General features: G+C 39.8%; 1 protein-coding gene across 2 annotated transcripts in view; it reads right to left on the reverse strand.

Moving 5' to 3' along the window:
- Nucleotides 1-1720: 1720 nt before the first annotated feature.
- LOC124642675 (tyrosine-protein phosphatase 69D) overlaps nucleotides 1721-26720 on the reverse strand; it is a 34426-nt gene continuing 9426 nt past the window's right edge. The window contains exons 6-26 of one of the 2 annotated variants that reach the window (XM_047181271.1): nucleotides 26454-26560; nucleotides 25871-26015; nucleotides 25409-25488; nucleotides 24772-24903; nucleotides 24033-24293; nucleotides 21925-22040; nucleotides 21306-21415; nucleotides 20387-20517; nucleotides 19768-19909; nucleotides 18971-19147; nucleotides 10529-10737; nucleotides 10110-10213; nucleotides 9722-9873; nucleotides 7176-7367; nucleotides 6659-6808; nucleotides 6006-6183; nucleotides 5432-5547; nucleotides 4742-4873; nucleotides 4094-4251; nucleotides 3475-3610; nucleotides 1721-1917 (exon numbers count right to left, since the gene is read on the reverse strand). In XM_047181271.1, the coding sequence (XP_047037227.1) occupies nucleotides 1846-1917; nucleotides 3475-3610; nucleotides 4094-4251; nucleotides 4742-4873; nucleotides 5432-5547; nucleotides 6006-6183; nucleotides 6659-6808; nucleotides 7176-7367; nucleotides 9722-9873; nucleotides 10110-10213; nucleotides 10529-10737; nucleotides 18971-19147; nucleotides 19768-19909; nucleotides 20387-20517; nucleotides 21306-21415; nucleotides 21925-22040; nucleotides 24033-24293; nucleotides 24772-24903; nucleotides 25409-25488; nucleotides 25871-26015; nucleotides 26454-26560 (3000 nt within the window). In that variant the 3' untranslated portion in view covers nucleotides 1721-1845. Of the gene's footprint in view, nucleotides 1918-3474; nucleotides 3611-4093; nucleotides 4252-4741; nucleotides 4874-5431; nucleotides 5548-6005; nucleotides 6184-6658; nucleotides 6809-7175; nucleotides 7368-9721; nucleotides 9874-10109; nucleotides 10214-10528; nucleotides 10738-18970; nucleotides 19157-19767; nucleotides 19910-20386; nucleotides 20518-21305; nucleotides 21416-21924; nucleotides 22041-24032; nucleotides 24294-24771; nucleotides 24904-25408; nucleotides 25489-25870; nucleotides 26016-26453; nucleotides 26561-26720 lie in introns of both variants that reach the window. The other variant, XM_047181270.1, reaches the window with a different exon arrangement.

Raw genomic sequence — 26720 nt, forward strand, 5'->3', positions numbered from 1 at the left:
TATTTTCTTGTGAATGCGAACACAACACATTTGATATAAATAAATATGCAGCTTGGTTATTAAGGCCGTTACACACACTTAGACCATACAAATATTTCCAAGTACACTCTTCGGCTGTAGTGTGTTCAGGCCTTTATGTAAAAGAGTATGTACATGTACAAAGTACGATAAACACATTCATATAACATCCGCACCTCAATGTCTTAAAAATTTGTGCTAGCTTGGGATAATTTTCATATAATTTTGGCCTCCAATTTTCAGAGTTTTCACAAAACCCGAAATATAAGTTGCATTGATAACCGTATAAAATAAAAACCGTTAAAAATGCAGTTAAATATGGCCTCTATGTTTAATTATCAAAATAAATACGTAGACTTTTCACATTTATTCCATGATAATTTTTTTACCTTATACACCTTTCTTTGGACACGATTTCAATTTGGTATGATTTATACCAAAAATAATAATAATATAATTACAATTAATAACTAAAAATAATACGGTATAAGGTTTAGACGACAGATCTATTACTAGGGGCATGTATAAAGTTTTTTTTATAAATAACAATTTTCTGAATTATTTCCGTGACAATTATATCCCTAGCAATTACAACCTTGAAGGTTATACTTTAAAAATCTTGCCAACTTTTCTCGGAGAATTAATTCAGAAAACGTATTATTTATCCGTATAAAAAAATTACGTTTCGTCAACATATCATTACAAAACCATAATTTAGCGTAAATTAGTCCAAGCTGAAGCGTTTTAATATAAACATTATAAACCTATCTACTAAGTATATTTAGAAATAATATATTGAGATACGAAAAGGTAGTGATCATTTGTACATACATTATCAAAATAATAACATGAAAATAATTATAAAAAGGATTTTCTTGAAACAAAATAAAATTATTTTTATTAGCATAGACATTATTTGTTTTTTTTTCCTCTAATAAAAATACATTTCATGCGATTTTCATTACTCAATTGTATTAAAAATCTAATCATAGATTGTGCGTTTATACTTTTTTTTGAAATTTTCAAAAATAAATACCTAATTATTTGCTTTACAATACATATCTAACATCTTTGCTAATAAAAATTAAATACTTCGATCGCAAGAAAAACTTGTTCAATATAAACAAAAAAGCACCTACGGTGAGCAGAGCACGGAATAAATTGTTTACTATGGTCTTACAAAATGTATTCCTAGACACATTGTCGTTACGACTGATAGATTGATCAATCATCAAACATCACCATTTTTTTACAGTAAAAAGGTAATTCTGTAAATAAAAAACACCAAATATACAAAATGTATACTTAAAATTAGTCTTAACGTTTATATTGTTCGATAAATACCGCTTGAGAGCGATTGAGGATTTTCCCATATTATCATAATATGGTTATAGGCCTTACAGTCCATGCCGTAAATAAAATAGACGCTTCAATATGCAAAGCGCCTGACAAGGGGTAGGCGATAAATATCTACACTAGAGCTCTTTATATTAAAAAAAAACCTGTTTTCTTCAGATGGAATGCTTTTCAAAGATACAAAATAGCTTTTAGAAAACGGTAGACTCTTCTTAGGCCCAAACACACCGACGACATAAGCGTCAGTTTTCTTACAACAATTATTTACGTTCAATTTTCTAAATAAAACAAGTGTTTTAAGAAAAACAGACGCTTATGTTGTAGGTGTACTTGGGCCTAAGACTTGTAAAAGAGCTCGTTAACATAGGCAGTGTAAAGGCCGTTACACATGAGATGAAAGAGACCTTTAGAAGGCGGACACTCAAGGTATCTTGAGATCTAAGGATAGGTATGACAAATGGATGGTTATGCTTAACTGTCCTCTAGAAGATTGTGTAGCTCTGCATAGTTCAGTATAGCACGGTACAGGAATTCGTATTGTAGCTGTGGAGAAGAAAATATAATTTAATTAGTCACTACGTATTTATGGGGATAATGGCTAAAATAGAGCTACATCTGTAATTAAAAGTGCGCGTGTTTGTTTGCTCGTAGGATAGTAACAATCTACGTCATAGTTCGTACCGGAAAGCATGTTAAACAGGTCAAACAGAAGGTCACTCCATATAAATTTTGATTTAGGACTAAATACGCAAAAAGGAGGGGGAACCATTTGGAAGGCGCGAGCGAAGCGAGCGCCATTTTTTATTTATTATATGCTAAAGAGCAGGTACGTAAATGATTGAGTTCGTGCAGAGTAACTGCGAATTTTTGGACCATTCCGTTGTCACCCCTTGATGCTTGGTACTGGGGGCCGACCGGCCTTGCAGCCCCCACTTACCCTGCTAACGATAAGATGTAGTATACGTACGAAGGTGTCGATGGTCCGTGCCCGCTGGCTGCGCACGTGGCGGGCGGTGGCGCCCACGTCCACCAGTGTACAGTACACACACCACTAGCTATAGAGTACTCACGAAGGTGTCGATGGTCCGTGCCCGCTGGCTGCGCACGTGGCGGGCGGTGGCGCCCACGTCCACCAGTGTACAGTACACACACCACTAGCTATAGAGTACTCACGAAGGTGTCGATGGTCCGTGCCCGCTGGCTGCGCACGTGGCGGGCGGTGGCGCCCACGTCCACCAGTGTACAGTACACACACCACTAGCTATAGAGTACTCACGAAGGTGTCGATGGTCCGTGCCCGCTGGCTGCGCACGTGGCGGGCGGTGGCGCCCACGTCCACCAGTGTACAGTACACACACCACTAGCTATAGAGTACTCACGAAGGTGTCGATGGTCCGTGCCCGCTGGCTGCGCACGTGGCGGGCGGTGGCGCCCACGTCCACCAGTGTACAGTACACACACCACTAGCTATAGAGTACTCACGAAGGTGTCGATGGTCCGTGCCCGCTGGCTGCGCACGTGGCGGGCGGTGGCGCCCACGTCCACCAGTGTACAGTACACACACCACTAGCTATAGAGTACTCACGAAGGTGTCGATGGTCCGTGCCCGCTGGCTGCGCACGTGGCGGGCGGTGGCGCCCACGTCCACCAGTGTACAGTACACACACCACTAGCTATAGAGTACTCACGAAGGTGTCGATGGTCCGTGCCCGCTGGCTGCGCACGTGGCGGGCGGTGGCGCCCACGTCCACCAGTGTACAGTACACACACCACTAGCTATAGAGTACTCACGAAGGTGTCGATGGTCCGTGCCCGCTGGCTGCGCACGTGGCGGGCGGTGGCGCCCACGTCCACCAGTGTACAGTACACACACCACTAGCTATAGAGTACTCACGAAGGTGTCGATGGTCCGTGCCCGCTGGCTGCGCACGTGGCGGGCGGTGGCGCCCACGTCCACCAGTGTACAGTACACACACCACTAGCTATAGAGTACTCACGAAGGTGTCGATGGTCCGTGCCCGCTGGCTGCGCACGTGGCGGGCGGTGGCGCCCACGTCCACCAGTGTACAGTACACACACCACTAGCTATAGAGTACTCACGAAGGTGTCGATGGTCCGTGCCCGCTGGCTGCGCACGTGGCGGGCGGTGGCGCCGACGTCGACGCGCCGCTCCACGCGCAGCGCCCGGATCAGCGTGCACAGCGCCACGAACAGCGGCGACCGCTCCGTGCCCAGTCTGCAGGGGGAAATTGCGGTTAGTACTGATCAAAATATGGAGCAATATGTTTGCCATTGGAGTGTTGCCACTGGAGACAACACGTACACATATACACACGTACAGATAGGATACTTCCTATGTGTTATTTTATTGTTAAGGTGTGTCCAAACACGGCGTGCAAGGTGCACGGCATTTGCGGGACACAAATTTGCCGCGCGGCTAGTTTAGACCTTTTTTTTTAGCGACGTTAAAAATCATCAAATGACCCCTCCCGCTGTGGGTTAGCAGCGGTGAGGGAGTGTCAGACTCTTACTGACTAAAAACCGTCGTGTTCCGTCGTAGACCAGGGCCGCGATAACTCTTTCGAACAATCCCGCAGCTACGGCAGGCCCTGGCCCTACTGGGCCCCGTTGGGTGGTAATCTTGACATACGAAAAGTGCTGTGCTGTGCTGTGATTTTAGTTATTGTAGTATTCCTGTAAGTCTTTATACAATACATACTGGCAGTGCACGAGCATGGTGCCCTGATGCGGCTGATGCGGCGCGGGTGCGGCCGCGTCAGCCAGCTCGGCCAGGCCGCGCGTCACCTCGGGCACGTGGCCGCGGGCTGTCGGCCAGCCCTGGTACTGCAACTGTCTAACGCAGTTCACGTCTCCGCTCTGAAAATGAAGAAAAAATAAAATAGTGAGAAAAAAATGGTCAAACAGGAAATAAATAATTCGAAACTGTAACCGTCCTAAATATAGGTACGCATGGCGAGTCAAAGCCAGCGAGAAGGGCAAGTTAGACAGACAATAGAGAAACGATAGTTGAGCTAAGTGACCTCGAGTCGTCTCGTGGCAGCGCGCTACTCGGAAAGGGTGGCTCACGGGCTAACCACTCCGCGACCCGGTTCTAACCAGATCGGATTTTACCATGCCGTACAATGGCTCTAATGCTGACGTTCCTATTCCTTTGGCTAGCTACAATTATTCAAAAATTCGCAAAAAATAGTTGCAAAATATGAAATTTCCAACCATTTATTTCAGATCCTCAAAAAACTCACTGCCCGCAAAAGCCGCGAAAAGGCTTCTGGATATTTCAATTGCTAAAATACCGTCACCATCTACTTTCCTCATAAAAAACCTGTCTATCAAACAGAATACCCACCTTATCATTGGTAACCCTGAACTGTCTCCTCGTGTAGTAAGGACAGGACTCGCTCTCTTCGTATTCCACTGAAATGTGTTCGTACTGTATGGTGCCGTCGTCCCAGTACCGAGGACATTTGCCTTCGCCCAGCTGTGGGAAAGAGGTTTGTGTTAGACTAAATTAGGTCTTAAATATATGGGGATTAAGGTCATTTTAGTTTGGCGAAATATTGTCACAATATGGCTCGGTATTCAACAGAGCGGAATAGAGCTGTTGAATACCTAATTCTAGTGGCTTTTAAAAAAGATCTCGCATTTGGTGGAGTATGGGTCTAAACGGAACTATCATAATATGGAGTAAAAAGTTTACTATCAGCGAGACAAGACAGATCGTAAGTAAATAGTATTTTTCACGATGGATTTGACAGGCGCTCAGCAGAACGATATGGTGCCTTGACTGCCTTTCTTCAGTACGTTATAGCAGCATGTGAGCATTACATCATCAGTATTTTATTTATATAAAACTTTCAATAGCACACTCAACAATTATCAAGGATATCTCATAAATTATCAGATTATATACTAGCTTCCGCCAGCAGTTTCACCCGCTTCTTGTGAGAAAACTCTGCTGATAAATTAACTGTCAAACAAACTCTTCAACTATATAACATTAATATAGAAGTATAGATAATTTTCAAAAATTACATACCTCGCTGAGCATAACGATGGTGGTGACATTATGTTCGGAGACCATTCTCCAGAAGTCCATTATGGTGTTTGGTAGAGGATCCTGCGTTATTATGAAGCCTTCTGAATTGTCGTATGCTGGAAAAGAGGAGAAATATTATAGTTAAAATGTATGTAAGTATATTAAACATTGTTATACAGCAATACAGAAATAAATACATTTTCTTAAATAATTTAGAAGGTAAATTGAACTATATTTTGTCATCATCAGAGTCTGAGTTTCATGAAAATGTCCTTGTCGAAATCTTTCGCAAAATTATTGAAGAAATCTCCTCTCTATCACTGAACACAAGGGTCTCCATATTTCTCAATCAAAAGACATATCACTATGAACGGAGTAACAAAAGTTACTGTTGAGAAATAAGAACTCATCCATTTATATTTTTTAATGGTTTATTTTATCAATATTCTGTTTTGAATTGAACCTTTTGTTTTTCCTTCATTACGTCTTATGAAACATTCGAATAACCGTGTTATATTGTAAAGTTGTATATTATTTTATTGTTTATTTTCTTGTTATATTATAATACAGTTACCTTCAATAAACGACGCATTGATATAAGTAGAGAAATCTCTCCCGGGTATAGGCGTCAGTATGACTCGGTTGCGGTCGTAAGGCAGGCACTCGGGGCTTCGATTCCGTGCGCGTAACTCCTCGCCGGCACCCGCACCCATTGACTTTAGGGGCTCTGCTATTGGGTTGTTTAGCATTTTCTGTGGAGGAAATAATAATGTAGGTTGTGGTGAAAATGTTTGTTGAAAATTGCTGTAGGTATTAACTTAGAAGTCTATTCAGAATCTTCATTTAAAAATCTGTAATATTTCTACTCTAGGTTATTTCGTGAAAATTAAACATTTTGGCGAGTTAAACAACTCTAAAATATAAAATGTTTCTAGGATTAAAGAAAGTTCGAGCCAAACTTGGCTTGTATTAGAAAACTGCGGTATTCACTGTCACTATACAAACCATATTTAGGTAACAGTGGGCGGCAGAAGCGCTATGGGCAACATACGCATACCTAAAAGCTCTGAAATATTCGCGGGCCGCCATCAAGTTTGTCGGGAACTTTCTTATTCACTGCCTAATTACGTCCATTGTTGGACTGCTGGCTCTCCTTGCGCTGTGCTGATTTACCCATATTTACTGAGCTGAGTATGCGTTTTGATGAGTGATGAGAACCTCACTAACCTCAAACTCAATCTCCATGAGACACTTATCAGCATGGTCAGGAGTGTTCCGCAGCTTATCGACGGCGGGCTTGAGTCGCGACGCGTTGATCTCCGTGTCGCCATAGTGAGCATACTCTACTAGAGCACGGTACACGAACACGTATTGTTTCTGTTGGGAAAAATATATCACAATAATTAGTAAAGGAAATTGGTAAAGTTTATCAGGTGAGGCACGTTAGAATGATGCTTTCCGGTCGTCATTTGGACATCTTTGACAGTGTTTACGGGCAGTTAGTAACCTGAGAGTCTTACCACCCAGTCTCGAGCAATTCAATACTGGGGGTATTGAGTATATAAAACATAGTGGCATGAAAACTGCGCAGTCGCAGCGGAATGGCGTAATCCCATGACGCAAAAGCATATAGCATGTAGTATTTTGTAGCCTTATACATACATTTTTTGGAATAATTTAATTTTGGAGTTACTGTCGTCGATTTGCGAGGTCGACAGTAACTATCACACACTACAGCACTCACCAGCGACTGCACCAAGAAGTTCCTCTGCCGCCTGAGCTCGGCGACAGTGTTGAACACGGCGACGTGGTCGGTGGCCCGCAGCTGCTCCAGCAGGCAGTCCAGTGCCACCAGTGTGCCCGTGCGGCCCACGCCGGCGCTGCAGTGCACCACCACTGGCCTGCCCACCATGCTGGTCCAGGCTTCGTTTACTCTCTGGAAATAACGTCTTAAGGATGTTAATCAGCTTTTAGGGCGAAGAATTTGTAGTTTGAAATAAATTCGAAAATAATTGGTCGTAAAGACCTGACTTGACTCAGAAAGGACTCGAGTTTAAAGGTATAGTTCAGCCTATTTTTTTTGTCGACACGCAACTCTGAGCATATCTCACGCAGGAGAAAGTAGGGGAAGGGTATGGGCGACATGTTCGTGAACGTGTTCTCAGAATTTAGTTGTGGACCACTATTGAGTTTTGAGAGTACTGTACATTCATAATAGGAAAGATAGAATGAAGGAATACGGAGTGCATTTCTGAATTACTTCACTATAAGAGAGCCCAAGTATGGAGGAAGGCTCATTTATCCGGGTGTGCAGAACCCACCATAGATGTAATATAATAAACAAGATTGCGCACGCTCGAAATATATATTGGCTTGTGTTTAAACACCACCCAAAAAAGTACCTATTTTACAACCAAAAAAATTCTAAACGGTTACCAAAATGGATAAATGGTCACCAAATAACGTTTCCAAAAATATTATTAGATAAAACCATTTTTTCATATTATTGACTACTAAAAAAATATATGGACGCCTTTAAAATACACTTTAGACCAAATATTATATATTGTGACTACTTAGATGTTACCAATTATGTAATACCATGACTCCTAATTTGGTCATTTTTGTTAGACTAAAAAAGCTAACGATCGCTAGAATATTTCCCAAATACCAATTAATATACTAGGGTTCCCAAACGTACGTCGCTTATTTATTGTTATATGAATTTGTGTGTAACTCAGTGCGTTTAAAATGTAAGCACGCAACATGCAGCAAGCATGGCTTCTGTCACGGCTCCGGCGCTGCAGGGCTCCGGCGGTCCCATGCGAGCTTATCGTCGCAGATGGTTTTCACGCTCACCACCGCAGCTTCGGCTTGCTGGCCGGCTCCGCCGGCCAGCCTCAGCCGCAGTGGCGAGCCTTAAAACTACCTGCGCCTCAGCTCGCAGGCCGCCTCGCCCCTCCGCGCCTACGCGGTTTTGAATTGCACTCTAGGGGTAGGGCAGACAAGACTACGTGGAGTCGGTTTTGCAGCGATTCGTTTTCGTCACTAACTTTGATTTTTGGTGGTAATATTAATCTTTTAGTTGGATAGAATTTGGTGACCATTAATCCATTTTGGGAACCAAAAATAATATGAGTGCGAGATTTGCGATTTTTCTGATGTTATTTTATTTTTTTTGGATCATAATATTATATACTTTAGTGCCCTTTTAATAAAGTCAATTTATTTTTTTTGGAGTTGTTTATTTTATTTGGTGCCTCTGCTTAGAGTCTTAAAAATATTTTTGGTGACCGCCTAAATTATACCCATATATATTTACGAAATCGAACTCTATTCCAACGCAATAAGGTACTAAATTTGTTGCATAATACACAGAGGCAAATCCGAGCCGAGAGGGATAGTTAGAACGGAGGCTGTTTGTCTCTTTCTAACACCTTGCCAGCATAAAAAAATGTTGTGATTAACAGTTTTGTCTTCCAAAAAAACAATTGAATCACATATATTTTTATCTTATTTTAACAATTGTAAGTCAACAAATTAATAAAAATCGCATTAATTTATTATACGAATAAATTATTTATATAAATTATTATTCTTAAAACATAAACAACATATTTTTTTTTTTTTCTAGCGGTAACCCTGAACATTCTTGGCGCGTAATCAGCATTCAAAATTTTGTTTATATTTTTTGTATTAAATCAATTTAAACTATTTAAATGGTGAAAAAGTGTTGCGATTATACTTGTAAAAGTGAATCCTATGGTGGTTGCAATATATCGTTCCACAGGTTAGCTAATAATAACATTTTCGTAAACCAAACAACTAGGGTGCCCATGAATTCTTGTAATGAGTGAAAATATGGGTGATGGATTTTAAAACTGTTGTACTATTGTTATAGCTTCCCAAAAAATGAAGAAAGGCGACATAAATGGCTCAGCAGTCTATATATGAAGTAGAAATACAAAAAAAAACAGTCTTCACTTCGAATCTTCCTGCTTTTATAGGTACTGCTAATTCCCGCTAATTATTAAAAGCCTTTATAAGTATCTTAAGGTCACAAACTGTGTAAGTTAAAACTTCAATACCAATCTGCGTTAAATAAATCTTAGCAAATTCGGATTTGTCTCACATAGCTTAATCTCATAGTCACCCTATTAGAAAGGGACAGACAGCCTCCGTACTAACTGTTTCACTCGGCTCGTTTTTTGGGTTTATATGCGCAGTCCTGTTTACTAATATTATGTCTATGGAACCCACAGTCCCACGTGACGCGGGTAAACTAGTTACCTTAATAAACTTGAGTATGGAGTGCGGGTTCTCTGGCGCCGCGAAGTCCTTCCACATGAGGAAGTGGTACTGGCGAACGATGCGGGACTCGCCGCTGTCTTTCACCTCGCGAGGAGACGTCGGGGCACTGGACTCTGATGCTTCTTTGATATCTAAATGATTGAGGAAACATACACATATGTAATCTACGAAAGTCTCGACATTTAAAATCCTAAAATCCATGTTCTTCGCAAGCATGAAACTCTTCGGCAAGCAAAATTTGTATGTGATGCTAATTTGAAGTATTTTAGTGTTTTTAAGTAGACGAATAAAGGATCAAAAGACTGCGAATCTGGTAAGATTATGATTCTGTCAGGTGTAAAAAATATTTGGAAAAAAGAAGAATTACCTCCATTCCTCTTGGCAATGCCGTTGTTTTCAACAATGGGTTGTCCATCTGAGTTGGTGGGCTGCTTCGTGATTTTCAGCTCTCGCACTATGTAGTCTGAATATCTATAATGAAAGTTTGTTTTATAGGATACTCATTTCCGCCCACATATAAAAAGTCCTATGTCTTCTATCCAGGAAACGGTCCTGGTTCTAAGCTACTCTCTCACCAATTTTCGGTTCAGCCGTTCTGGACTTATAGTGTAACAAGACACAACTCCCACAATATAGGAATATCTATCGACTGACGTTTGTGATTGATATAAGAAAGAAGGAAATTAAAGCTAACAGAACAGTTTTGTTTGATCTTCCAAGGCTGCTTTTCTCAATGAACATCACTACATTTCTAATCCCAAAAATAATAGAAAAAATATCACAAACCTCTTCTCCCCAACATGATGAACGGTAATATTCCCGAAAGCCCTCGACCCCCTCTCCTCAGGCCAGTATTTCGAGCACTTGACCTTCGAATACTCCTCAAGATTGGTCAGCATGACGATCAGCTCCAAGCCATGTTCCCATATCATACGCCAGAAGTCATTGACGGTCGTATCAGTGGGCCCTTGGGCGCATATGAATTGCTTTCGCTCCTGTGAAATTCGTTGTAGGAATAAGCGGAAAGCTACCTAAGTTTTTGAGAAGCACAGTAATATACAAATTTGGTGCGTTGTGTTAATGCTTTTTTTTGTTGCGTTTAGAAGTGTGTTCATGCTGTTAGTTTGTAATATTTGTTTAATAAATAAGGCTTAAAGTATTTGATTAGAATTAGTGGTGATTTGTGAAACATAGGTATTAATTAAGGATCTTTAAATTGACTTTGAAGAATAATAATGAATAATAGTTGCCACAACAAACCAGTGATTCATTTGTTTTTATTTATAGGTAGTGTAGCGACATGAAACGCATACAACCTTTTCGACTGGCAACCTTCAATAGTCATGAAGAAAAATACAATACGTTCAAATGTCAAATTAAAAATTTTAAATTTTCAAAAGCTGATTTTCGTTGTCGCAGGCGTACACATATAAATAGGGCGCCGCCCGTTTAAATAAATCAGTCGACACAAAATCTTCGTGTGAAATTCATCTCCTTAATTGGTGACCCCGACGTGATTGATCGTGAAGACGCTCCGTGAGTAGAGCCATCGACACCATGACGTCGAGACCAAATGAAGAATTCGTCGACGCTCAGGGCGGTATCACGGCCAGCAATGACGTGGCCACGATATCCCTGCCGGCAAGACTTCCACCGTTCTGGCGACAGAATCCTCGGCTGTGGTTCGCGCAATTTGAAGCAGCTGTCGCCGCCAGCAAACTAGGAGATGAACAGAAATTTAATCTTGTCGTTCCACTACTGGGTTGCAACAACCTGGAATTAATTACGGATCTAATACTGGAGCCTCCGGCTACCGGCAAGTACCAGACTTTGAAGGAAAGACTGATAGCGACTTTTCAAGAGTCTGACGATCGCCAACTGCAGAAGCTGTTGAGTGGCCTCGAACTCGGCGATCAAAAACCAAGCCACCTTCTTCGGAGAATGCGTGATCTCGGCGGAAAATTATTGTCCCAAGAAGCACTTAAGGTTATGTGGCTGAAGCAGTTACCCGCATATGTGCGCTCCGTACTTTCCATCAACACGTAATCATCGCTTGAAACCATAGCTGCGATGGCCGACAAGATGCTCGAACAATATGAACCTGCTTCAATCGCCGCCGTCGCTACAAATGACCCATCCACTTCAGCCGACGGTGCTCAACAAAACGTCATAACCAACCTACAGATAAACATACTTTCGAAGCAAATCGAGAAGTTAACACTTGAAGTCGCCGAGCTACGTTCAAGCCATCGGCGCGCGACATACCGCCGCCACCCTCCCTCCCGTTCTCGCTATCGCTCATCGTCGCGTCAACGCAGCGTTTCCCGCCAAAATCGAGCATCTGGCAAGCCGAGCGACGATAATGGGTTATGCTACTATCACTTCAGATTCGGCAACGATGCGCGCAAATGTGAATCACCCTGTTCCAGATCTAAGCCGGAAAACTAAATAATACATCGACCGCGGCGGAGGTCGATGTAAACCAAACTAGCCGCCGCTTATGTGTGACCGACATCGTCAGCAGAGAGAAATTCCTCATCGACACAGGAGCGGACATATCAATATTGGCCGCTCGCAATGCAAAAAACTCAAAGCCCGCAAAAACGGCCTACAAATTATTCGCTGCCAACGGCACAGAAATTCGTACCTATGGAGAGCGCACTCTAGAGCTCAACCTAGGCTTACGAAGAAGCTTCAGGTGGACTTTCGTCGTCGCCAAGGTGAAGACTTCAATACTAGGCGCAGATTTCTTAGTTCACCACAAATTACTAATCGATCTTCACCAAAGAAAACTCATAGACCGAGTGACCGATCTCAGTATAAGTACAATAAGAATAAACAACTGCGAGGAAACCGTCTTCACGATCAATCACGACCACGCCTACCACGACCTTCTAAAAAAATATCCTGATGTACTGCGACCTATGTCACTAAAGACGCCAGCCAAACATAACGTCACACACCATATAGAGACAACCGGCCCTCCAATATTCTCTCGGCCGCGCCCTCTTCCTCCCGACAAGTACAAAGCTGCGAAACTCGAGTTCGAACGCATGATAGAGATGGGAATATGCAAACCATCATGCAGTCCGTGGGCGAGTCCACTCCATGTTGTCAAGAAAAAAGATGGTTCACTACGAGTATGCGGAGATTATAGAAGACTCAACGCAGTCACCGTTCCCGACCGATACCCCATACCGAGAATTCAAGATTTTACATACCAACTTCACGGCAAGAAGATATTCTCAAAACTCGATCTGAAAATGGCATATTATTGGATTCCTATCGCAAAAGAAGATGCACAGAAAACGGCAATAATAACACCATTTGGCCTTTTCGAATTCAACTGCATGACTTTCGGCTTAAGAAATTCCGGTCAAACCTTCCAACGCTTCATGCATGAAGTCCTTCGAGGACTAGACGACATCGTATTTTGTTTCGTTGATGATATGCTGGTATTCTCGAGAAACAAGGAAGAACATCGCCAGCACTTACAAATGGTACTCGAACGCCTAGATTCCTTCGGCGTCAGTCTAAACATTGGAAAATGTGAATTCGACAGGGAAACCATCGAATTTCTCGGATACGAAGTCTCGTCAGAAGGAATTAAACCTACTCAGAATCGAATACAAGCAATCGTTAACTATCCGAAACCTCAAACAGTTCAAGAACTGCGAAGATTTCTTGGAATGATGAACTTCTATCGCAGTTGTTTACCTCATCAAGCTGAAAGTCAACACGAATTGAACAAATATCTACATAACAGCTAGAAAAACGACAAAACTCCGATTAAATGGTCACAAGAGGCAGAACAAGCTTTTGAGAAATGCCGACAAAGCATACTCGAAGCAACAACGCTAACGCACCCGATTCCCAACGCGCCGCTAAGTTTATACACTGACGCATCGAATACTAGCATCGGCGCCGTCCTTCAACAAAAGGTCGACAACGTTTGGAAACCACTGGCATTTTTCTCAAAATCCATGAGCGAAACTCAACGAAGATACAGCGTGTACGATTGCGAATTATTAGCCATGTACACCGCTGTTCAACATCTCAGAAGATTGATAGAGGGCAATCACCTCACAATATTCACCGACCACAAACCATTAACTTTCGCGCTAACAAGAACGCCTAGCAGCAGTGATACTCCAAGACGAGAACGCCAACTCCACTTCATTAGCCAGTTTTGCACAAAAATTCAATACGTGCACGGTGATAACAACGAAGCTGCCGACGCTTTATCACGCATAGAAGAGATAGATTTCTCACACGCTACCATTGATTACAATCAACTCGCCCAAGACCAGGAAAAGGACGACCAACTGAAATCCTACATGGCCAACCCAAAACTCAAATTTTCACGCATCCGATGGCCAGGAGGTCAACGACCCGTCGTATGCGAGACATCTACCGGCAACATTCGTCCCTACCTACCAGTGGCTTATCGTTTTGCAGCCTTCAAAGCACAACACGAACTAAGTCATCCGGGAGTACGAACATCTCGAAAAACAATGTCTGCAAAGTTTTTCTGGCCGGGTATGAACAAAGAAGTTGGCCTATGGGCAAAAGCCTGCATCGGTTGCCAGCGCAGCAAGATTCAACGTCACGTTGTCAGTCCGCTAGGCAATTTTCAAAAATCCTCTCGCTTCGAACACGTTCACGTAGACATCGTGGGACCGCTGCCTCCTTCAAACGACTACAGATACCTTCTTACGATGATCGACCGCTGCACAAGATGGCCCGAAGCAATTCCTATGCGTGACATCACTGCCGACACCGTTGCTAAAGCGATGTACGAAGGATGGATATCACGATTTGGCTGCCCACTACGTGTAACAACGGACCAAGGAAGACAATTCGAATCTGCATTATTCAAGGCACTTATGAAGAAGTTCGGCATCACTAGAATTCGAACCACCGCTTTCCACCCACAAGCAAATGGGAAAGTCGAACGCTGGCATCGAACTTTAAAAGCCGCACTCATGGCGAGAAGTGCAGGCACTCACTGGAGCGAGGAACTTGCAACCGTTTTGCTTGGACTGCGTTCCGCCTTACGTGAGGACTCCCAAGTCAGTCCAGCTCTGATGACTTACGGATCAACACTCAGAATACCGTCGGATTTTTTCGAGCCTTCACCGCCGGAAATTGAAGACGCAGAGTTTGTTCGCTGTCTGAGCGAATCAATGGCAAATCTTTCACCGAGTAACAAGTCACATAGCAACAACAGAAACACATTCGTGTATAAAGATTTAGCGACGTGTACTCATGTTTTCGTGCGCAACGACATGGTGAAGAGTCCATTGACCCCGCCATACGACGGTCCATTCGAAGTCATACATCGAGGAGAAAAACAATTTACCATCCAGATGCCTTTGCGTACAGCAGTCGTCTCTATCGACAGATTGAAACCGGCATACTTACTTAACGAAGAGGAAATCACTCCCACTTCCTCAAGCATGCAGAATAAGCAACAAGCGTCGCCATCACGCTTCCCGAGCATAGTGTCACAACCAGCAGCAGCGGCAAAACCACAGCGTGACACAATCGTCACTCGTTCCGGCCGCACAGTTAAACCAAACGTTCGCTTCGCTTAGGGGGGAGTGATGTAGCGACATGAAACGCATACAACCTTTTCGACTGGCAACCTTCAATAGTCATGAAGAAAAATACAATACGTTCAAATGTCAAATTCAAAATTTTAAATTTTCAAAAGCTGATTTTCGTTGTCGCAGGCGTACACATATAAATAGGGCGCCGCCCGTTTAAATAAATCAGTCGACACAAAATCTTCGTGTGAAATTCATCTCCTTAAGTAGCAATTAAAATTACTTTTCCCTATGAATTTTGTATGCCACTCTTTGTATTGTAATTTACTCATCATCAAACAAAACAAGCCTAGTGTAATATGGTATAGAATAAAGATGTGTCTCCAAAATAATTAAAAATATTGTTTTTTGGTGATATTGAAATATTAGTTAAATCTTGCAATTTGACTGTAATTAGTTTGCACGAAAACAATGAATTTAGAAAAGCACAGTTTGGCCATTTTTCTGACCACAATACTCGAGCATTTATTTTTCAACTAGCTTTTGCCCGCGACTTCGTTCGCATGGAATAGTGACTTCCGGCATATTTTTGGTTTGACCAATAGATGGCGCTATATGTCCGGAATATTTTTTTTTTTTTTTTAATAAAAACTATCCTATGTCCTTTCTCAAGTTCCAAACTATGTCTGTACCAAATTTCACACAAATCGGTTCAGTAGTTTAGGCGTGAAGAAAAGACAGACAGACAGACAGACAGAGTTACTTTCACATTTATAATATTAGTTAGGATTTCAAGCACAGTAAATATAGAACATTTTAAGAGTACAAAGTGCATAACATAAATTATAGAGTGCGTAAATCGTAACCCTATCGTAGATTTGCTGTCTGACAACCTCTTCATTGTCTATAGGCGACTGTGGTTTTGGGCAGATTAATGATAGGACACCGTTTCTCAATATCTATACTAATACATATTATACAGCTGGAGAGTTTGTTTGTTTACTTGAACGCGTTAATCTCAGGAACTACCGGTCCGATTTCAAAAATTCTTTCAGTGTTAGATAGCCCATTTATCGAGGAAGGCTATATGTATATAGGCTACTTTTATCCGGGTTCGTGCATTTCCACGGGATACGGGTGAAACCGCTGGCAGAAGCTAGTAAATATATAAATCTCATTTCACACATGTCTGTGAATGTTGGTACTCCTGTTATTGGTAACTGAGTAAGCCAACCTACTTGTTATCCTTCTATTTTGTTATTTTTTACATAATAAAAAATATATTTCATGATGTGAGCAAATCTACAATATGGCTAGGACACAAACATTGAACAGGAAAACACAACATAAAAACGGACAGAAAGCTCAATACAAATAAATTGATTCCACATTAATTATCCTTAACATTCCACGGATTGAGGATAAAATACAAATCTGTATTTTTGTGATAACAAGTCTAATTTTTGTTTAATAGGCCATTTTAATCACAATAAGGCAACATCAACAACTATTATAAATTAAGGATTTCATATTGAATTTACCTCATTAAATTCGATTTTTATTCAAACGATTGATAAGATTATAGTTCGGCCGTTCAGAGAATGCGTTCCTGACACCTGTCAGTTAGTCACGACTAGTGATGGGCACAACATAACACTGAGTTCGTTACCGTTCCTCCAAAATGAACCGCCAAATTATTTTAAGATTATTTTCGTTTTAAATTGGCGGAATCATTTAAATTTTTATTTTAGTTATTTAAGTGGAAACCAAAAAAAGGTAATATTCATATAATAAAATTGTTTTATTTATTCTTTGTTACAAGTACATTGAATTGAATGTGCGAACAGAATATTAATCAGACTCCGATTTGCTTGAGGAGGTGGTGTCTTCATCATCATCTTCGCCTACATGTATAATTATATTATTATCAATAACAGAATCAATCCTGATATCTCGGTCTAACAAAAGCCGGGTAATCAAATAAAAACAGATCGAAAACACTTGAAAAACGTGGTCTATGCGCACGAAACGACAACGGACGACTGTTTTAGCGTCACAAAATGGCGGCCCATAACGCCATTTGGGGTTACCATTTTTAATCTAAGTATAAAAATGCGGTTTGGTCATAGTTTTATTTTTATATTTCATAAACGTTATAATTAAGTCTTATAGTCCATTATTTTCCAATTCTTAAAAAGAAAATCAAAACGTATTATTTTATATTATAACTGTATAAGAACAGATTACGATACTTGCCTGTTATTTTTAGCACAGCACTACAAAATATAAACCGCTGACATAACCTTGTAATAGCGCAGTATAGATTTAGAAAAATATTGTTTACCAAGTTATTTGACACTCAGTTTGGCACAAAATTATAACATTCATTGATTATTGATATAATAATGTTGTTTTAATGCTCCTCAATTGTTAAAACGGTAAACAACTAGCAAAAATATTTTTATCGTAACTGCAACGCCATTGCAAAGTTACGTCGTCAGTTCAATCGCGATGTGTCAGGAACGCATTCTCTGAACGGCCGAACTATAGTGAACTTAATTGTTTGATGATTTTAAATGTGCTTATGCATTTTAACCGACTTCCGAAAAGGAGAAACGTTCTCAGATAGGAGGTTCGTAGTTTTTTATTAAAACTTTTGACACTTTTGACCTTACCAACATAATCTATTTATATTAAATATATATTTTTGTGTATTTAATTTGATGTTTTATTAATGCAGAATCAATATAGCATAACAAACTACTAGCGCGGTACCTGGTTAGGCTCCGAAGGGTCCTTTCGTAAGCGGAGGACAGAAGACAAACACAATTTAGAACAAATCCACACGTCACATACAAGGAAAACATACTACATAAGAAAAACTACTACTAATAGGTTTTATTAACTACTGTGAAAGTCAGAAATATGTGAAGGGAAATAAATATGAAATAATGTTATGCTTTAGTTAGAGTGTAAAATTATCTGTAAAAGGAAATAATACGTGATTTTATTACCACTATCTATGTGGCTTTCAAAATACTAAAACCACGCGTCATAAACCAAAAGAGAAAATATATTTATTATTTATTTTATTTATTTATTGCGTATTAAAATGTACATTATATATTCTAAAAAGTACAAAATGATGTCCAACAAAAACTGTATATAGCTTAGTTGCGTTTTTCCTTAGCAAAATATGTTATACTTGGTAAATCTTTATTGAACCTCATTGAAAAGCTTTTTTAAAAGCTAGCTACGTATTATTTCCTCTTAGCGAAAGATTTTACTATCTACTTAAAACTCCTTGCAAACTTGTGCATTCACTTTGCGAATTCAATCCCATAAGCAGTGCTCCATTCACGCTATTAGTTTTGTAGTAATTGTAATATTTTCATTTAAATATAGTAACAGAATGTTTACCAAAACCAATGAAGGATACAGGCAAAGAAATAGAAATGTTCTAAAAAGTAAACTTGAGAAGGGTAAGGTTCTAATACTTTTGGCCATAAACAAAATCATTTTTTTGGCGCCATTTGTTTATATTTAAAAAGAGTTAAGATTCGATATCAAACTACCAAAGACAAAAATTCAATGCCAATAGAAAAAAATATAACATTGCCAGTAGTTTAAGACAGTTAAAATTTTTGCAAGAAACGCTACAAAACGAGATACTACTAACCTGATATCCCATAACATAATTCGCGTTGATATAATCAGATCCTGTAATGCTGTCGATCTGCGACAGTTTGACCCTGGTCTGGTCATACGCCTTGATGTCAGGATACCGGTTCTTAGGCTGGTTCTCCCTGGCTTCGGAAGCATGAGTGGTGCGGTCGGGGAAGCATTCGGGGAGCATCTGTAACAACTTGGTAATTTGTGCCGACATATTCAGAATTTTTGAGTGATAAAGATGGAGTGTGAAATTATATTTTGGTGGTAATGACATTGGTATGGAAATAGAAAAAAAAAATCTATGAGAGATGAAAAGTATACATGAATTTTTGGAGATAGACCTTATGGTAATCTTATGAAGATAATGTATTCAAAATGTTGAGTTATAAGGCATGGAGGAAGTGGAAATTATATGTTTGTGGTAGTAATGACGTTATGGAAATAGACCTTAATCTTATGGTTATGTGGCTATAAATTTTACGTTTATTTTCTTTGAGTGTTAGTGAATTTTATGATGCCAATGATAATGGTCAGTATGAAAACAAAAACAACAAAACACGAGAGAAAATTGTACAATTGATTACCAAACTTGAATAGTATAAATATGAATCTTTTCCAAGATAAATCTGCCTTTTACACTGAAAAACAAACTTCAATTATATTCTAACTAGAGGAGGTGTGGTAGGCAGTCGCTCCTTGTAAAACACTGGCTCTCTGCTGCATCCGGTTAGACTGGAAGCCGACTCCAACATAGTTGGGAAATGGCTCGGGAGAATTTGATGAAAAATAATCAAAGCAACTTACTTCGAACTCCTTCTGGAAGCCGTAGTCGGAGTCGACCTGTCGCTGCGCGTACGCACTGGCGAGCTCGTCCTTGTGTATGGGCGGTATGTCCGGGGGGACGGCTGATACTAAGGGTTGCCGGCCGCGAATGTTGTCCCAGTATCTGTGGAAATTTACATTTAATTAGCTTTTTCATCATGATTTCTGTATTACTATTTTGTAAAAAGATTTATGTCACCATCAATCATCGGGAACCTTTTACGTTTGCGTGTAACTAACTAAACTTCACGTCTATTTATAATGTAAATTTTCACTAATCTGTATAACATAAACATACTTAACTTTTTTGAAAAGGTAGCGGCTGACTGTATTTACCAGCTTAGTATTGTGTAAGTAGGTATGTTATACATATTTCCCAATGTATTTTTTACTCATAAAACCTTGTAAATCCGGAACACCAACACAATATAATAAGCCAATACTTTTGTTACATAACACGCTAAAAATTCATCACATCAACACGTCAGAACGATAAAGCCATCAGACTGTTATCACATAACACGCTACCAATCACATCACTTATATTCACACTCGACACTTAATCAAAAAGTATCGATACACGTTACAACACTAGTAGTACCTGATAGCAGCAGTGATAGGGTTGTGCAGCTCGAGCTGCGCGTGCGCGGGCATCTTGCGCGAGCGTCGCGTCTGCACCACGCAGAACATTATCATCAGCAGCAGGATCACTGCTGCTACTGCGCATGTTATCTGAAACAATATACAATATTGTACAACTGAATCTAAGGCTTGTTTTTATGTCTATAACACCCCTTTTTCCTTCCTCTTATCAAACAAAGTGTAAGGTCTTACACCTACCGTAACCATAACTCTGTAATTTTTTTTATTCTTTAAGATAATTATAAAATAGAAATAAAGTTTATTAAAATGTTCAAATCGCACTACCAGTTCTTCAGAAACAAACAAACTCGTCGTCTTTATACAGGGTGTGTCGTTCACAATCACATTAAATCCTATCGCATATACTTTATGATATTCTATGGCAAATTGTAAAAAAATAACCTAATCCATTCAGTGGTTTAGCCACAGGGGTCATTTTTCGTTTTTATAATTTACAACATCATGTGTAAAGCAGAGATAAAGTAAAGAGTATCGAATGGTTTGATCAGTTGACAGCTGTCAGTTTTCAAGGGAGAATTTCAGTTGTTTGTAATGAATGACTTTTATATGGTGTTCTAATTTTCGCACATTTTTATTCTATTAATTTTGTTTGAAAAATTCATTTTTTTATTTTTACGTATTTTTCTTTTTTGGTTGTGTTAATCGACATATATTAATCAGTATATTAACGCATTTCATTTAATGTGATTATGAACGACACACCCGATATATTGGTGTAGAGATAATTACACAAAGATCCATTACAATTACAGGTTGATTAATTATATTGCTATCACTTTTTATCTTGTTGGCAAAGAAAGAGGCAGCAGAGCAGGACTTAAAGAATCTTTAGCTTTAATGCATCTTGCGAATATTACCTGTAAAGCAATCTCGAGTGCCGTAGAAGGTACGACGACAGGCGGGCTGGGCGCCGGCATCAGTACACTCGTGTAATCGCTGAACAACGACTCATCGGAGTTTGGACTCGCTAGAAAACAATAATAATTAGTATTAGTGCGATATTTTGTGGTTGATAGGTTAAAATTGGGATAATGTAACAGCCAAAATGTATGTAAGTAAATTAATTATTGATTGATTCTTTATAAAAGTTGAAATCCTGATTTAATTAAAGAAACTTAGGAATGGGGTAGTTAGTTAGTTGGGCAATCCGAAAAGTAGCCTATCTTTGTGCGAAGACGGAGATATTGAAACCTAGACATGGAGGACTAGGTAATCTTAATCTGTTCAGCAGTTTTAGCATGAATACGCAACAAACGAACTCACGGACACAAACTGTCATGTTTGTGTCAGTGAATTCGTTCACATTTCACAAAAAAACAGTAGGTACTGGCATGTATATTTTAATATAATAATTCAAAAAACAGAAATAAACAATCTCTCTTGTAAGTTCAACAAGGGTTCATACATACTGTACAGCTAGCATTATTCTCATACTATACAAATTACAATAAATATGAGTAAAATATCTATACTCACTTATAAGTTCCACAAAGAGTGTGTAATTAGAAGCGGAGTCAAGAGGGCCATCTACCACGCGGATATCAGAATCGTCACTCTGTTTGTCCGACATCGTTGGGTTCTTACTGAAGTCACTGCAAATGAATAAATTAAATTAAATTATAAATTTAAAAAAAACCCCCGACCCAAAAAAGCACGCAATTATTATGACAAAAGGTTAAAAACGCTAAACCCTATAAAAAGCAAAAAATAACTTTTAACACTACGTAAGTACCAACTAAAGCATGTCAGACTAAACTAAATTTTGTCGTGTCGGGGGACCGCTCTAATTTATTAGCTTAACGTTAGAAGTAATTATATACTACTACATTATATGTACTTCTTATAACTTTTTATATAATTTTGTTTAGATACGTGTTTTTTTATACGAATGTTGTAATTAAGTAGGTATCATTTGATTAATGTAGTATTTTTAAAGGTAAAAAGCGGTCCCCCGACACGTCAAAATTTAGTTTAGTCTGACATCCTTTAGTTGGTACTTACGTAGTGTTAAAAGTTATTTTTTGCTTTTTATAGGGTTTAGCGTTTTTAACCTTTTGTCATAATAATAGCGTGCTTTTTTGGGTCGGGGGTTTTTTAAAATTTATAATTTAATTTTATTTCATGCTTTTTGAAGGAGCTCCTTAATTTTTCCTTTTTCATTTAATTTCTTTTATTTTAAGATGTGGTCGCTATATGCGATCTCGGCCAAAGGAAGCTGTTTAACAATCCTCATGACAAACTGGTTCTGGGAGAATTGCACAGATTGAGAAACAATAAAGATTAACCTTTGGTCATTTTAGACTTTCAACAAAAATACATATAAATCGGTTTATCCGTTTCATTCCGGCATTCCAGGGTTTCATCCGCCACATCCTATTTCCAGCATCAGATTCTAGTCAATTAGAAAAATGAAGAGAGCTAGTCAAGACAAATTCAACGAGCCCAAACTCGATGGGTTTACTAAAAGGCAGTTCAGGGTTACGTCTCCTATCTTCGTGTCCTAACAGCAGACCAGCTCAGTGGTTCCAGAAGACATTAGTGTTTCAAATTTCTGATCCCACATATGCCTGCAAGTAAACTGAGCGTGTAACATTCCTATCACACCTAACAAACGAGCTGATGACCTTGAAGACCTGAACCGATTTCCACCAAACATAGCTAAGAACACTCCCGAATGACATACCTTTCAAACAAAAAAAACCGCATTACAATCGGATCATCCGTTTGGGAGCCACGATGCCACATACACACACACACACACACACACAAACACACACACACACACACACACACACACACACACACACACACACACACACACAATAAGATGTATATTGCAAGCTTATAACATTAACACAGGGTTTCTTCAACTTTTGTAATAACGGACCACTTTCAAAATTTACACAATTCCACGGAAGGGTTCCGTCAAAATATATTTTTAGAAATGAAAAAAAAATAATTGTAGATTCGCTATCCAAAAACAACAATGCGTCTCGTCGAGTTTACTTCACAATTTCTTAATATGTTAACACTCTACAAACTGACAATATCAAATGGCACTGCACAGTCAAATCTACGAACGAAACACTACGCATGTGTGAGACGATTGGACGCCAATAGCTGACTTCAGAGGCGTACTTTTCCTTACATACTTTTATGTACCATTATACCATTGTACAAAGGACCAACCTCTCAAGTATGAGGGAGGTGGTTCGATCCCAGGTCAGGCAAGTACCAATGCAACTTTTCTAAGTTAAGAAAGTACATACAGTACTTTCTAAGTATATCTTAGATACCATTGACTGTATTTCGGATGGCACGTTAAACTGTAGGTCCCGGCTGTCGTTGAACATCCTTGGCAGTCGTTAAGGGTAGTCAGAAACCAGTAAGTCTGACGCCAGTCTAACCAAGGGGTATCGGGTTGCCCGGGTAACTGGGTTGAGGAGGTCAGATAGGCAGTCGCTTCTTGTAAAGCACTGGTACTAAGCTGAATCCGGTTAGACTGGAAGTCGACCACAACATAGTTGGGAAAAGGGCTCGGAGGATGATGACTTTTATGTACCATTAAAAAGCAAACCACTTACTCGTAATACGATCTTCTAGTTCTCTGGTCGTCATTTTCAATCGGAATCGGATCATCAGTCATCATAATTTCACCTTCATAGAGCTCCTCAGGCTCAGTGGTGGTGGTAGTTGTGGTAGGTTTTTCAGGCTCTACATGTATTCGCTTGGGCTTTTTAAGGCAGCGGCGACATCTGTCCTGTCTGAGGGTGTAGTCTTCGTCCTTGTTGAAGATAATCTTTTCATCGCCTAAGACTAGTTCGTTGTCGTGAGGGAATCTGTCACTGAAAATGAGTTAAAGGTTAGTATTTTACGCTGAGGGATTGTTACCGCGGCACTGGTAAATAAGGGCTTGAGAAGGATCATGATGGGTTTTAGTCAGTAGGTATTAGTTTGACACTCCCTCACGCTGCTAAACCACAGCGGCAGGTGGTGACCCGCCTCCTGCCGTGGTTTAGCAGCGGTTTCATGACTTACCATAAAAAAAAAGTTTGTTTTGCAGAAACAGACATGTTCTTAGATAGAGATAATGTAAAGACAAAACTAAAGTGTATTATATTGCTTAGTCATCAGTAGATAACGAAACTTTTGCTAACTTCTTTGAAATATTTTTTAGAATTGGATTAGTAGTTCGTGAGATTAGCGCATAAGCAAACGAACTTTTTAGCTTCATAATTCTAAGCATAGGTACTAATTTCCACTACACTTACACATAAACAGCTGCAATTTAACAACTATAATTGAATTCTTAACATAACTTACTGTGAAAAAACATCAGCGAGGTACGCCCCAAGCTTGGTGTCGGAATCTTTGAAATCAATGACGTGAATATTTTGAGGGGAAGGCAGTGTCTTCCAGTCCACGTTCCCAGGTGGTAGACGCACCATATACACCCTGGAATCGAGAGGAAATTAGGTAGAAAGTGGAAATATCTTGTACTAGCTTCTGCCAGCGGTTTCACCCGCATCCCGTGGGAACTACTTCCCGTACCGGGATAAAAAGTAGCCTATAGCCTTCCTCGATAAATGGGCTATCTAACACTGAAAGAAATTTTCAAATCGGACCAGTAGTTCCTGTGATTAGTGCGTTCAAACAAACAAACTCTTCAGCTTTATAATATTAGTATAGATGTAGTGTAAAAATTATAACAATATTGAGAAGATTATAAATATGTATTTCTAGAGGGTGTCACCAAAGAATGTTGAAAAAATAGAGGATGTGACTATTCAAGAAAAATGGTAAGTTTCGAATTGTATATAGAGGTAATAAATAGTGGCTGTCGGTTGACATTGTTTTTTTAAACATGCTGTATGTTATGTAATATAAAATTGGGAAAAATATTGTAAGTGCACTTTTGGATAGTCTGACAAAAAAACTGGATTAAAAATATAGACATTACCTATAACAACATATGGGTCCATTTCGCTCTGTCACTCTAGGCAGGTACATTTTAAATCTGTAGGTATTATTTTCCATGATCTGAAAAACAAAAATAGTAGATGTAGAGACAAGGATTTTGTTTGACGGTAAAGCTTCAGTTTCTGAGGACGTGGAAGAATAGGCTACTCAAAAAATCTGGTACGAAACCAGAATGGTCTTCTAGGTTTTTCCCAACTGGGGATCGAAAGTAAGAAGGATTGTTTGCTATATAGGCTACCATATGCACTAGCTACCTTTCAGTTTTTGCGATTTGAATAATTCTTTCACTGCCAGGAAGCTAAACTATCTGTGCTGAACATGGGCAATGTTTGAAATAGGTGCGGTAAAAGCGTCCCCGGGACGCGGGGAAACCGCGTGGAAACCGCGTGGAACCTCTATTTATTTATTACATATTTATTTATAATATTATATGACATAATACCTTCCGCCATCTCGGTCGTGGTGGCGAGTCTGGGGGCGCGAACTCGGTGCGGCAGTAAGTAACGTTCTCCTCCCCGCGACGTCTGGTGCGAGTCATGGCGCTGAGCCGGATCGTGAAGTTGGTGTTAGGGGGTAGTTCGTTTATTCTGGAAAAATAATTAAGGGATAAATATTATTGGTATTTTTTTTCGAAAGACACTGCATATTTGCCTATTTATATATATGTCTCAGGTACTAAAAATACAAGTATTTAGCCGTAAACTGGGCACAAAATCAGGTACAAAACTATTGTAATACACCTTGTTTTCACACTCGCGGATCATCCGCTTGTATTTTTTAAGCGCGACTCATTTTCTAAGGCGCAATTACACATACTTGTCAATTATTTACTCTTTGGAAAAACCGAATGTAAAATTCGTTAGTATGAAAACACGGTATTATTATTATTTAACATGTTACCCAACCTGTGTGATTCTTAGCAATGAGACCTTACAAGCACTGCATTCTACCATCAACCTGAACAATGAACATGGCCCTGCAATTAACTCTCGACAATCTACCAAAGACATTTTATTATTACTTACCTAGTACTAGTGGAGTCGTTAGCCATGAACTTGGAGAGAGGTCCCCAAGTGGCCAGCTGCTCGGTGCCAGTGCGGTCCTTATACGTCGCGTTGCCTGTTATCTCCATCTGAGGTAATTATATACATTTTATAAAAGACTCATATTGACTAAATCTGTCCGTCTGTGTCGATCTTTCACGCCTAAACTACTGAATCGATTTTAATGAAATTTGGCACATAGCTAGTCGACAACCTGAGAAAGGACGCAGGCTGTTTTTATTTGGGTGG

The sequence above is a fragment of the Helicoverpa zea genome, chromosome 25 (genome assembly GCF_022581195.2).
Source record: "Helicoverpa zea isolate HzStark_Cry1AcR chromosome 25, ilHelZeax1.1, whole genome shotgun sequence".
Classification (NCBI taxonomy): Eukaryota; Metazoa; Arthropoda; class Insecta; order Lepidoptera; family Noctuidae; genus Helicoverpa; species Helicoverpa zea.